General features: G+C 45.8%; 1 protein-coding gene across 13 annotated transcripts in view; it reads left to right on the top strand.

Annotated features, from left to right (window-relative positions):
* PLEKHA7 (pleckstrin homology domain containing A7) overlaps positions 1 to 14288 on the top strand; it is a 216371-nt gene that overhangs the window by 151446 nt on the left and 50637 nt on the right. For all 13 annotated transcript variants that reach the window (XM_047747419.1, XM_047747418.1, XM_047747420.1 and 10 more), the window contains one exon: positions 1379 to 1554. In XM_047747419.1, the coding sequence (XP_047603375.1) occupies positions 1379 to 1554 (176 nt within the window). The remainder of the gene's footprint in view (positions 1 to 1378; positions 1555 to 14288) is intronic.

The raw sequence follows: 14288 nt of genomic DNA, 5'->3' as shown, positions 1-14288 counted from the left end.
TGTTAGTGTGGGTTGCAGAAGCCAATGTTGACAGCTCATCTGAGAGGTTTCATCCATGACCATTAGTGATTCTAGAAGCATGCTATTTCCCAGCTCCTAATTGGTTCATTTTGTTTTCTCTGACTGGCCCTTGTGTGAGGTCTGCCTTTCAGTCTGGATCCAGATTATTAGACCAGTGATCTGTGTAATCATTACTAAATTCTGGGTAGGACCTGGGAACATTGTATGGAGAAGCTCGGACTCAGAGTCAGATAGACCTAGGAATAAATCCTGGCTCCAACTCTTCATTTATTCAACAAACATTTGTTGAGCACCAACTCGGTGCCAGGCACTATTCCTGGGGATACTTCAGTGAACAAAATAGACAAGTCCTTGCTCTCATGGAGTTTCTATTCTGGAGGGAAGCAAACTTGTGTGTAAAATAGATAATGCCAGGTAATGTTAAATGCTGTGAAGAATCTGTTCCTGGGCGTGGAGATCAGGGAAAGTTACTTAATATCTCAGACCTTCATTTGACACGTGTGTAGAATAGAGATTCTGTCCCTACCTCTCAGGGCCATTGGGATTAAAATGAGATGAAAGTCATGGAAGTACCCAGGAGACACCTAGGAGCCACTGGTTGCCTTTGCTGATCTTCCTCCTCACACAAGCATCCTATGCAGATTTGGTGAGGTTTTTCATTAAAAAGTTAAGACAGGCCCCTTCCTATCAGAACACAGAGGGAGGAACTGGTGGCGTTGCCTCTTCATTGCACTCATCCTGGCTGCTTTTCAGTGGTCATTTCCAGTACCTCTTCTTGGATTTTTTTTGCAAGGGTACATGTGAAAGCACCTTGAGGCTTCCTAGCACATAGTAGGCATACAAGGATTTTCAGTCACATGGCAGACTCTTGTGCCTTTGGGGAGAGGGAGAAGAGCAGCAGGTCTGATGGGCACACGTCACGTTTCACGGCCAAGCTGGGAGACCCAGTGTGTACCTGCGCCAAGCGACCTGCTGTTGCTGCTGATTGTTGGCTCAGTTCCACTAACTGCTTGCTTCAGAAGAACCCAAACAGGGATTCCAGAGAGTTTGCTTCTACAGAATGAGGGTTTTGGAAATTCTCAAGTAGACCCCTCCTTGAGCAGGAGTAAGAGAGATAGCTACAGGTACAGCTGCAGGGCCTTACCATGGGGACCAGACACAGCTGTCCCTGGGGCTGACTGCACTAGGAAAGGGGAACCCTGCCGTGATGTTTTCCAGGCGTGGGAACAGGCTGGGTGGTGCCTGGGCTTTTGGTCTGGAAGAGGGGAGAGCATGGCTGGAGTGTCTTCTTGTTTCGGCTCCTGGAAGTAAAACGGGTGCTGACCTCTCTGACCTGGTTTCCACCTCCTGTTTACAGGCTGTGCACACGGGCATGCGAGCACTCATCTACAACAGCTCTGCGGGGGGCTCTCAGGCTGAGCAGTCGGGCATGAGGACCTACTACTTCAGTGCAGACACCCAGGAGGACATGAATGCGTGGGTCCGGGCCATGAACCAGGCCGCACAGGTGCTGTCTCGATCATCGCTGAAGAGGTCAGTCCCAATGGAAGGTCCCCATCAGAGTACTTCACACACTAGGATGGGGACCCAGATAAGAACATTTGGTGCCCCAAATTCCACCTTTTAGTCACTCGTATTAAGCATTGCCCTTTCTTTGAGGTCCTATTTAACAATGAATTCTTCTGGGAGGAGAATGCATACATGGTACGGTCCTCCAGAAGTTATCTGGTCCTCTCTGCATTGGGCAGAGAAATGCAAAGACCTGGAAGGGTGAGGTGATTGCCTGGGATACGGAGTCTTGGAACCTGGTGTGCACATTTCTCATTTGTCCTTCTCTTCTGTGGGGTGGGAGAACAGTCTTGGGGCACTAGACTGGGGAAGAGAGAGACAAATGAGAAAGATCTGCCAAACTGAAAATGTGCCTCAGACTGCCCACCATGTTGCTGGGGCTAGCCAGGGGTCTATCTTCCAGCTACCCTTTCCCTCAGGTGGTCAAACCAAGGGTACACTCAAGGATCTTGAGATTCCCGAGTCTGTTGGCTGTGGGTAATTCCCTGAGAGAAAGCGCAGGACGAAGAGTGGAGTCAGGGTCTCGGAGAAGGTAGGAGAGCTCTGGAAAAGTCAGGGTATACGTTGGCCAGTCCTCCTCTGGCATGGGCCTGTATTTCACTATCTGGACACTGTCCTCTGTTTAGAGGCCCCCTTGATTGTGGTCTGTCAGTGAGGCCTCAGAACAAAAGGTTGTTCTCCAGCAATCTAAAGGAAGGATTTTTCAGCAACTGCAAGTGGATTTCATTCGGTGTGTTTTAGCTCGTCAACTTCCCCGCCCCCCGCCACCCCCCCCACCGCTGCCAAAATCCTTCCTTACCAGTGTGTGTGTGTATCTGCTTTATTTTGGACTGTGGTATATGGCATTTTATAGGACCATAATGGTCCCAGCCTTGGATGGTTTATTTTTTTCCTCAACTTTTACCATTATAAATAGTCCTGTAACGAAAAACCTTTTACAGGCCTCTGCATGTGTGCCTTTCAGATTGCTGGGTGAGAATACAATGCGTTTCTAATTTAAATCAGTATACTGGGGCGCCTGGGTGGCTCAGTGGGTTAAAGCCTCTGCCTTCGGCTCAGGTCATGATCCCAGGGTTCTGGAATCGAGCCCCGCATCGGGCTCTCTGCTCAGCAGGGAGCCTGCTTCCTTCTCTCTCTCTGCCTGCCTCTCTGCTTACTTGTAATCTCTCTCTCTGTCAAATAAATAAATAAAATCTTTAAAATAAATAAATAAATAAATAAATAAATAAATAAATCAGTATACTAAGTTGCCCTTTAAAGAAAGCAGTATAGTCCCCTAATGAGAGTACTTATCTCATCACATCTTTGCCAGTAGTTGATATTGTCAAGCTTTTAAATTTTTTGCTGAGCTGCTGTGTAGATAAATAGTATCTGGTTAGGGACATCTGGGTGGCTCAGTCGTTGAGCATCTGCCTTTGGCTCGGGTCATGATCTCAGGGTCCTGGGATCGAGTCCCGCATCAGGCTCCCTGCTCAGCGGGAAGCCTGCTTCTCCCCCTCCCACTCCCCCTTCTTGTGTTCCCTTTCTCTCTCTCTCTTCTCTTGTCAAATAAATAAATTAAATCTTTTTTTTTTTTTAAAGATTTTATTTACTTATTTGACAGACAAGTAGGCAGAGAGGCAGGCAGAGACAGAGAGAGGAGGAAGCAGGCTCCCCGCAGAGCAGAGAGCCTGATGTGGGGCTCGATCCCAGGACCCTGGGATCATGACCTGCGCCGAAGGCAGGGGCTTTAACCCACTGAGCCACCCAGGCGCCCCAAATAAATTAAATCTTAAAAAAAATAGTATCTGGTTATTTCAGTGTGTATCTGCATGATGGTGGAAATCTTTTCTGTTTATTGGGGGCTTCTGTTTCCCATTCAGTGCACTGCCTGTACCTGTCCTCTGCCCATTTTTCCACTGAGCCATTTGCCTTTTTCTGGTGCTTTCTTTCCTGTGTGCTGTGAAATCTGCCCAGTTAGGGATGCTGCTTAGCCTCTAGGTTGGTGGTAGGCTGTCCGGTCTTACGGTGAATGGAATCTGATTTTCCCTTCTTTTGAAAATCAGGATGCTGTTTGCCAGTCTCTAATATTTTGGCCATTTTCCCATTCTCTTTGATTCTTCAGAAATCACCTGAGAGGTTTCTTGAGCCTTTTTCTGAGTTCCCTTAGGCCCTGGGATGCTGACGCCTGGGGCCTTTCCCATCTTCCTTCTGGTCTTGGACTTTCAGTCTCTCATAACTGAGGTTGTTTTCCTTTTTACAGAGAAGATCATCCTTCTTGATGAAGATACGGAACTAAATCCAGAAGTTGTTAAAGCATTCAGCTTTATTTATATGCATCATCTTCCACAAGCAGAGATACCCACATCTCATATTCTTTTAAAGCCCTCCCGACCTTCATTTTAATTCTTAGAAAAATAGAAAGTTTGTTTTTGTTTTGCTTTGCTTTAAATAAGCGAAGTTCAGCTCCTTCTAGATTCTGCCTTTCTCGCCATCATTCCTGTGGGCCCGTCCACTGTGCATGTGCATCTGTGCTTGATTTCGTGCCCCACCTTCCTCTTCTTGTGCATGCCCTTTTCTAACTTGAGCTCCGAGAGCTGCCTCCGTGATTTTACTGGCTCCTTTAGACCAGCAATGGCAAATGGGTTCTTTCTTGGGGTCCCATTTCTGCTCAATTCTTCATGGCTGACTAGGGCACTGGGCCAAAGGTAGCCATGAGAATGAAATCAGGCTTAACAGGAAGGAGTATTGTGATTGAAAAATGATGCCTGCCTCAAACTATTCAGGATTAATTTGCTAGCTGAGATTTGGCTATTTTTTTTTTTTTAATTTTTCCTAACTGAAGATGTTGTACTTAACTATCCCCAGATTCTGTTTCAGACAGGCTCCATCCCTTATCTGTTGGGCTACCTTCCTTTCCTTTTAGGGTCTCAGGCTATTGTCCCTAGATTTTCTCTGAACTTTTAATTTTTGTTCTTATTATGTGCTTACTAAATTCTTAAAATCCCATAATCATGCTTGCCCAAGATTCCTTCCTTAAAAACAAACAAACAAACAAACCAAAAACCCAACTTGTTTTACCTTCTGAGTCTGAATAAAGGCAGAATAACATTTTCCTTTAGCTTTCTGAGAGACGAAATAGTTAGCTAAGCAAATCCAGACTTATTAAATGTTCTATGTTCCCAGAATAAGATGTTCAGACATTTGGTTAGTTAGAATTATTCATCAGACAGTACTAAATCTTCCTTCTCCTCCAGTTTGGTGATCTGCTCTGGAAAACCTCCATCTGTGTTAAGTGGGGGACCCCAGTGGTCATGTATCAGTCTCTGCCCAACTTGATTCTCACCAGATGCTTCTGATCTTATTCATACGGACAGATGCTTTATGTATGTGGTATATATAGTAGGACTCCTGATTAAGGTAGCAGAAAATGCAGACAAATTTTTTTTTTTTTTCAAGATTTCATTCACTTAGTGAATAAGAGAGCATGAGCAGGGGGAGGGGCAAAGGGAGAGGGAGAAGCAGACTCCCCTCTGAGCGGGGAACCTGATGCCAGGCTTGATCCTGGGAATCTAGGATCATGACCTGAGCCAAAGGTGGACGCTTAACTGACTAAGCCACTCAGGTGCCCCTAAATTCATCTTAAAAAGGGAGCAATTCGTTGGTTACCTTCAGTGAAAAGTTCAGGATAGGTCTAGCTTTAGAAACAGGTAGGCTCAAGGCTCAGACCATATTAGAAGTCATTATCTCAGGCTCTAGGCTCTGGCCACTCTGGTTTGGATTCATTCTTCAACTGCACATGGAGGTCCATGAAAGATCCTAGATCTGATGGCAGGGTAGCTGCAGGAGCCCTGGAGTCCTGTCATCCGGGGGTAAAAGTCCAGCAGGAAAGAGCCAGAGTCTTGTTCAGAGCCATTCTGATTAGACAGGCTTAGATCACATTTAAACTCTACACCATGTCCTGTGGCCAGGGAATGCTCATGCCGACTGGCACCAGCACAGGATACATGCTTCACTTCTGAGAGCCAGACCCCAGGGACTGAGGGTGAGGTAGGGGTGAATGCCCAAGTCAGTGCCGGGACTGTGGGCAGAGGAAGGGGAAATGACTCACTGGGATGGGATAAAGGAGGCACAGACAATGAACATCCAGGCCGGCTGATTCACTCCTCACTTTCTCCTGTATTGGTTTCTTTTATCTTTAGTTTTCTTCCCAGAGTTTAGTGTCTGAGGTCATATAGAAGTGGGTTCAAATCCCAGCTCTACTACTTTCTAGCTGAGTCACTTGTACAGATTAGGTATGCTTATTAAAGCTCAGTTTTCCTTAGTCCACAGGGCTATTACAAGTGTTAAGTGTTAAGTCAAATAAATGAATGTAGGGGACCTGGGTGGCTCAGTCTGCTAAGCATCTGCCTTTGGCTCGGGTCCTGGGTTGGAGCCCCACATCAGGCTCCCTGCTCAGCGGGGAGTCTGCTTCTCCCTCTGCCTCTGCTCATGCTTTCTCTCTCTCACGCATGCATAGATTCTTTAAAAAAAAAAAAAAAAAAGAATGTTTAAAGTGCTTACTTCATAAGATACCTAAGATACCTTATGGCAGGTATGCTACCCTCCATAGGGTTTGGTTTAACAATGTCATGGGCTCTTTTTTCTTTACACCCTCCCAGTCTCATTGTTCATCCTCTGGATCACATTGATGAGGCGTCTTCTAGGAACAAATTGCACTCTCTCCCTTATCAGGTTGTAGTCATCCCACAGCAGTGTGAGTTGTGGTTCTCTTCTGCCCAAGCTCTAGCACCATCCCTCCACCTGCCCCTCCCCTCCCTCCTGCTCCAGCCTCTTCCCACATTGTTCTCCTGACCCAGGAACAGAGCTGAGCACCCTTGCTGCAACTCCTGACTTTATCCCTTTGCTTCCTACACAGGCTTTGGAGTCTCTTGATAGAAATTCATTTCTGTATTCTTCTTTTTTTTTAAGATTTTATTTTATTTATTTGACAGAGAGACAGTGAGAGAGGGAACACAAGCAGAGGGAGTGGGAGCGGGAGAAGCAGGCTTCCCTCTGAGCAGGGAGCCTGATGTGAGGCTCAAACCCAGGACCCCGGGATTATGACCTGAGCCAAATGCAGATGCTTAACGACTGAGCCACCCAGGTGCCCCTCATTCACGAATTCTTAAGATCCCGTCCCACACACCAGAAGGGCTACTCTGCAGTGCTGCCAAAGCCTGCTTGCTAACTCTTTCTGTTCATAATTTCGTCCCCCATTTCCATGTTCTTCCACTCGCCGGACTTTGGACTCTCTTGAAATCTCTCCTCCCAAGTCCCCTGCATTGGACTGTTTTTCGTCTTGTGTCTGAGGATGTTTTGTCCTCTCCAGCAAGTTAAGGCAGTAAGCAAGGAGGTCAACTTGCCTTTGTAGCTCACAAAACTGACAAGCAGCTCAGACAGGAGGGCCTATCAGAAGACAACTTACTCTTTTCTGTTTTCCAAACCTCTCTGGTCTCTGTGTAACTGTAGTCCTGTCTTGTAGTCCTCCTGGACTGGAGGAACTTAGAGTCTAATCACTTTTGGAGTAAAAATCAGTTTCTTCAGGGATTTTGAGCATTGCATGGGTCTGGTCCCAGTGACACCTTTGGCTCGTGTCTTGCTATTCCCCATTCTCTGTGCCCCAACCGTACTGAACTTGAATTAGGTGCATTTGTGCATGTGTTCATCTGTTTAGTCTTTTATTCTACAAGGATTTTATTGAGAGCATATTGTGCATCAGACACTGTTGAAGATGCTGAGAAATACAGCTGTGTTCAAACAAAGAGGTGAAGTCCCATGCATTCTTGGGTGGGGATGGTGGAGACAGATCGTAAACATGTAAACAACAAGATGATTTTCTGTCATGACCCATGCATGAAGGCAGTAAAATATGGTGATGGGATGAGGGGCACAAGGGGCAGGGAGTAGCCACTGTTTGGATGGTCAGGGAAGATACGGAGGAGAGGCCCAGCTGATAAATGAGGCTGAGGCAGAGGGCTTTAAGCAGAAGCAATAGTACTTTCAAACACCCTGAGGCAAGAATGAGCTTGGTTTATTCAAGAAACAGAAAGCTAGGGAGGGTGGCGGCATCTCAGAGAGCAAGGGGGAGAATAGGTTATGATGGGGTCTGGGTGAGAGATGGAGGTCCATGGTTCATCTCATAAGGCCCCAGGATCCATCTGGGACTTGCTCCTCTGCTCCCCCAGCCCTCAGCCTTTTTAGGAGAACGTCAGCGCATCCTTCGGGCCTTAGCCTAGGTGTTATTTCCTCCTTCCCTGACCCTTCAGAGTGTTAGATGCCCCAGCTTGTCATTCCTTTTGCACAGGACTTTCATGTTCAAGTTCTGTTGGCCTGCTTTCTCATTGTCAACCCTAGTCATCTATAAACTCCTTGAAAATGGAGTAATGGCACATAGTAAGTGATCAGTTAATGGATGGATGCGTGGATATTTGGCTGGCTGGGCAGGTGGGTGGATGGATGGATTAACAAAACAGCTGTAAAACCTCTACCTGTTAGGTGTTCAAATAAGGACTTGGGGTGTTTCAGAGTGATCTGACCACTGTTGTGGGATTGACATGTGGGGACTCGTCCTCCTCAGAAATGGCCCATACAGTGCTGGCTATCTGCACTGTCTTCAGAGAACTAAATATTTGGCATTCCAAACCAGGTCATTTTGAATAAAGTGTAGCAGGAACACCTGAGGTTGGACAAGCCCCTTGGGCCCTGAGCAGAAGTAATTTAAGGGGATGTTTTCAACCAGGTGCAGGGCTTTGGAGTCAGATCAGATGGGGTTTGAGTCCTGCTTATGTCACTGGTTATGTGACTCAAGGCAAGGTAGTTAACCTCTTAGAGCTTCACTTTTATTACCTATAATGAAAGATGAATAATATCTCTAGCCTTGGAGGATTGTACAATGATAAGAGGAGGTAATATATTTAACTCGTTTATTAGCTCAGGGTTTTGCATTTCGTGAGTGCTCCGTGATGACTGCTGCTGCCACTGTCCCCATTCTTTAGTAGAGACCATTTGTTATAGGTAATCTGGTGCTTACTGAACGCCCTCAGCCACTCTGGGATTGACAGTACTGACCTTGCAGGATTGTTGTAGGGATTAGAGATGGTCTATGTCAAGTTCCTGGCACATATTAGGACGAAACATATGGTAATAACAACTAGGCATTGGCCACAAAAAAATGAATGACCTGCAACTGTGACTGCTGTAGGGAGATGGGAAGTGAGTGAAGTTGGCCAGAGCAAGGAGACCTGGAGTGACCAGACCTCCTTTATCTGATGTGTCCATCCTTAAAATTTCACAAGGGACTTTGCCAGTAGCTACTTCTCTGAGGCAAGAGGCACCTCAGCTTGGCAGTCTGGTGTTCCATTTAATCTATTACCCTGCTCTTCTTGTGGGGAGGACAGCCTGGAGAACTGGGGAGCGTGTCATCAGAGCGGCAAAGCCCTCTATTGTTAATTTAGAATAGACTATGAAAGGAAGCCAGATATCTGCTCCACTCCCAGGGGGACTGCCCTGTTTAACTCTGGGGGAGAGGAGAAACAGCCTCCTGTCTCTATTTCTCTCCAGCCATTTCCTTCCTTAAATGCTAGGGACTAATTTAAGTGACCAAACCTGCCATAGGCTCCCAAGATACTTTGGGCCCCTTTCTCTTCAGCTTTTTGTACAAGTCTACAGACTGTGCCTAGGGTTAGTTCTGACTCTTGAGCCCACTGTCTTCCTGAGACTAGGGTCAATGCTCAGGACTCAGCTTCTGTCAACACAGGCTGAGCAGGGCAGGACTTCTGCTACCTAATCTGGTTCAGACTAAACTCTCTAAGAATATCAGTGGCCTGGCCCTTATTCTTGAATTCCTAGTTTGGTCATTTAGGTATGGAGAGTAGGAAGGAATCCTCTAGTGGGATTTTGATGGTAGGGTTGTATCTGCCACTGGACCAAAGTCCAACCAAGGCCCTACAAGCTGTCATTCATCTTCCCACCCAAGTCTTTGAATAAGAGTTAATGTGTACGGTGTGTGCATGTGTTTAGCATTAAGATAGAAGGAAATAGTAGTTCTTATTTCCTGGTGAGATAAAGGGTTTAGATGCAGAATAAAATAATAATCAGTGCTTGGTATGATCTGTTAACTTCTAAGTTCTTGTGAAGAAAATGAAGAAGAGAGAAGTATCCCCAGTCTGAGGTGAGTGCTTTCTCACTTGCAGGAGGAGACAAGAATATGTTCTAAGCAGGGGCACTAGGTGGCTCAGTTGGTTAAGTGCCTGCCTTAGGCTCAGGTCATGATCCCAAGGTCTTGGGATGGAGCCCCGCATCGGGTTCCCTGCTCAGCGGGAAGCCTGCTTCTCCCTCTCCCACTCCCCCTGCTTGTGTTCCCTCTCTCATTGTGTCTCTCTCTGTCAAATAAATAAAGAAAATCTTTTTTTTTAAAAGAATATGTTCGGGGCGTCTGGGTGGCTCAGTGGGTTAAAGCCTCTGCCTTTGGCTCAGGTCATGATCTCAGGGTCCTGGGATCGAGCCCCGCATTGGGCTCTCTGATTAGCGGGGAGTCTGCTTCCAGCTCTCTCTCTGCCTGCCTCTCTGGCTACTTGTGATCTTTGCCTATCAAATAAATAAATAAAATCTTAAAAAAAAAAAAAAAGAATATGTTCTAAGCAGACACAGAGATTGCCGTAATGTGCTAAAAATGGAGGGACCCAATCTCTGCTAATAATGTTTAGCCCCTTGTAACAGGTTAGGGATTGTGTTTGATTGCTCATAATAGAACAACCCAACTTAGGACAGCATCATCAAACTGGGTTTCTCTTTCCTCACATAACACGAATCCAGGTTGGTATAGTGTCTCCGTGATGCCAGCAGGGATCCAGGCTCTTTCTCACTTTCTACCCAGGTTTTAGCAGGTGGCTTTTATCCTTACTTTTGTCACCTTGGAATCCAATGTAGTCTAAATTCCAGGCAGAAGAAGGGGAGGGTTAGCTAAGCCAGCTAAGCGTGACTTCTTTTAGACTTTCCTGGAAGACCCACCCAGCAATTTCTGTGTACATCTTAACATCTTCTTGGCCAGATCTAAGTCACGTGGTCACCCTCAGCTCCAGAGGAGGTTGGGAAATGTGACTTTTTGCTGGACACATTGCCACTTAGAAAGTATGGGGTCAAGGAAGAGGAAGAGAATAGGTATTGGGTAGTCAGCGCATGTGTGTTTGAGGGCGCGCTGTGTGTCAGGCACTGTGCTGTGCTCTTTCTGTCACTGTCTCCTTTAGTTCTCACTACAGTCCAATGAAACAGGGGTTATTATCCCCATTTTGCAGATAAGAAACATGAAACCAGAGAAGTCCGAGACTTACTCAAGGTCACCCAGCTTATATTGGGTGGAACCAACCCTTGAAACCGGGTGTCATCGATTCTAAACTCTGTGCCCACTGGGTTCAACACATTTGGCCAATAGTGGTCATTGAATGCCAAGAATTCCTTGTGACTTTGAAGAGTCACTGAGTCCAGTGCTCACAATAATAGTAGTGACCTGCATTGGAAAGGCCTGTGTCACCTTAGCTAAACATGTGTGCCCTGCATAGCCAACTTCTTTGAATGATAGTCATTGAGAGCTGAGGGGTGCTTCATTCTTTCCCACCATTGTGCTAAATGGAGCGTTGCAAATCTATTTTGTGACAGATCTCCTGATTTGAGAAGTTGGCTGTTAAAATTGTAGGGAATGCAGGGAGATGGGGGGAAAACCAGAAAACATTTTTCCTTAAATCAAATATCTTAGTAAGTTAACTGTTTAAGTCAGTTAAGATGGGGGAGTAGAGGACATTGCCTTCATCTTTCTTACCTACAGCCATAGCCTGGGTTATTGTGAGCACAAAGGCATCTTATGTAAGTCCCAGCAGTCAAGAGACCAAGAGCTGTTCATAATCCCAGGTTTGAGGGCCTAGAAGGCTGCCAGGTGGCAAGCAGACTACCATGCTTTAAGGCTCATTTTGCAGTAAATGGTCGTGTTAATCTGACAAAAGGATTGGTCATTCTCTATCAACTTTATCACCAGGATGTACTAGCACATGTGAGCATGTATACGTCATATGTCCACAAAGAGTGAAGACTAAGATTTATAATTATAAATTAGCTCCACGGTGAGAAAAGACTGGAAACCTCCCCAATTTGGGATCACTTAATGAGAACAGTAGTAAATGTGGCTACCATGATTAAATCAGGCTCTAGGGTTGTCTGGCTTTGATGGCAGGGACTGTTTTCTCTGCTACCCTCTTATACCTCCAAGTACCTGTCCCAGTGGGGATAGATAGTTGCTCAGTAAATCCATGGAGGTTGATTGGTAAAGAAAGGAAAATCCCCATTACGGTTGGTTGGGCTGAGGCATCATACCCACACTCCTTGATTTCTGGAGTTGAGGAAACCCCTTTTTCCTTTAAGTTCTAATGTCATTTATGCAGGTGGCATGTTTGTTTCACAGCCTGGTTTTTGTGGCCAAGTGCTGTTTATCGTTGGTGTGGAAATAACAAGGAGGGATAGTTACTTAGGTCTTGCAATTAGAGTAACCAGGTTATCAAGCTTCAGTGACTTGGCTGGTGTGTGACCCTGAGGGCAGCCAGAACTCTAGTCCTTGAGGCAACAGTGTTAGCACAGATCACCGAGTGTGAGAAACAGTAAAGAAGATAAAGGCCAACTTAGGCAACCTGAAGGCTACTGGTTGGGGTTACACTGATGCAGTTATGGAGGATTAAAGGAAGAAAGGACAACAAAGTTAAAACCTATAATGTACACTGGAAAAGAGTTGTCCCTTAATGAACATACAGTAAGAATTGCTTTTTCTTAAAGTATAGCCCCTGAATATTTCCCAGATGTTCCCACTGCTAGAGCTTATAGAATGGAAGGGCCCTCAGGGATCACAATCTGAATATGTCATTATCAAATGATATAACAGGACTCCGTCTGCTAAGAGTAACCGAGACCAAACTCAGACTAACTTAAGTGAGAAAGAGAATTTATTGGTTCACAACCAAAAAGTCCAAGGATATATCTGGTTTAGGTATGGCTAAATCTCAGAGCTCAGGCCAAGTTTTTAGGATTCTGTTTCTTTCCATCTGCTTTCCTTGCTGTTGGTTTCGTTCTCAAATAGCTGATTCCCATATAGTTATAGCAGCTTGAGACCTGCTCCAACCAAAGCCCCAGAACTAATTCTGCCTGGCTTGGAATAGGTGATGTGTTAACCCCCGAACTAGTCACTGAGACTGGGAGCCTCAGCTGGACAGGGACTAGTAGAGTCAGCAGCACCCAAACCATATGGACTGCGAGTGGGGGAGGTGATCCCCAAATGAAAATTGAAATGTTGAAATCAATTTTTTTTTTTTAAACAGAGCTTTGTATTTTCATGGATGGTCAGGAGAGTACGTGGACAGTGAGATGTATGATTGCTTTCCTTAGGTGTTATATTGTTACTTTACATTGATATTTTAACTATCTCCCAGACTAGATTGATTCAGCCCTGAGTCTGTGCTGATTACTGGTAGCTGAGGTTCCTAGGTTGTTGTAAGAATGTCTGGTGTGTGGCCACAAAGATGTCAGTGCAGCAGCATTTCCACTGTATGCTTTCATGTTGAAATGGAGAGCTCGGCCATCTGAGGAGTGATGGAGATCAAGGCCAGGACCTTTTTATCAAGGAAACTGGCTGCCCCAGCCAAGGATCCTTGGTAATTTTCTGGGCTAGGCTGGAGTGCATTCTCCTTCTTCCCCAGTCTAAATTCTGCCAAGCCTATGGAGCTGCTGCTCTGTCCCTGTTATCAAGTAATGGGGATGTAGACATAACGAGGATCCTGCCCCAAGGAAGGCGGGTAGGGTAGAAAGGTTTTACAGTAGGAGACAGGCCACGAAAAAGGAGCCCTACTTGATGCCCTCAGAAGTTCTTCCTCCATCCTCCGTTCACATCCTGACTGAAGACCCCCAGCCCATTCTCCTTTGCAGTTTCTAGGTCTGTGTGTATGTAGGCCATGGGCATACATGGAGAGGCAGTGGGAACTACATGGGCTCTACAACACTATAGTTTTGGGAAAATCATTTATCTTCTCTGTGCCTCATTTCCTTATTTCTAAAATCCGACTAGTGATACTTCAGAAGATTGTTGTGTTCTCATGGGTTCTTGTTTGAGCTCTAGGTAAGAAGTCATATAAAGAGGTTGCTGAGCCTGTTCTCTGCTCAGGAGAGTGTTAATTGTGCTCTAATTGTCCTCTGGGCTGTGCTAGATGCCAGGGTGGCAGAGGGTGGAAGAGACCCTGGGCTCAGGAGCCTTTTATCCAAGCTGGACTGCCTCAGAGAGCTGAACAAGGAGCAAAAAGGAAAGCATGAGATTGTCACATATATCATTTACTTGTTAAAGAGTATTTATAAAGTACTTATGCTTTACCAGTCATTGCACAAAAGTTCTGGGCGTATCATAATTGGCCAGCTGGGGCTCTGGCCTTAGGGAACTCATGGTCTACTTGGGCATTAGATGAATAAACTCAATTATGGTCCAGTGTGAGTAATGTGACAGTGGAATCAGCTAAGGTCCCAATCTAGACTGGGAGTATGTGACTGGAATGGCTTCCTGGGGGAGGTAACTAACATGTAGGGCAGGTAGAATAGAAGGAATAGCAGTTAGGCAAGAAGGAGTAGAAGTTAGGCAGGAAGAATGAGGGACCAGG

The sequence above is a fragment of the Lutra lutra genome, chromosome 10 (genome assembly GCF_902655055.1).
Source record: "Lutra lutra chromosome 10, mLutLut1.2, whole genome shotgun sequence".
NCBI classification, from domain to species: domain Eukaryota; kingdom Metazoa; phylum Chordata; class Mammalia; order Carnivora; family Mustelidae; genus Lutra; species Lutra lutra.
The sequence above is the reverse complement of the archived record's forward strand: the minus strand, read 5'-3'. Positions and strand labels throughout refer to the sequence as shown.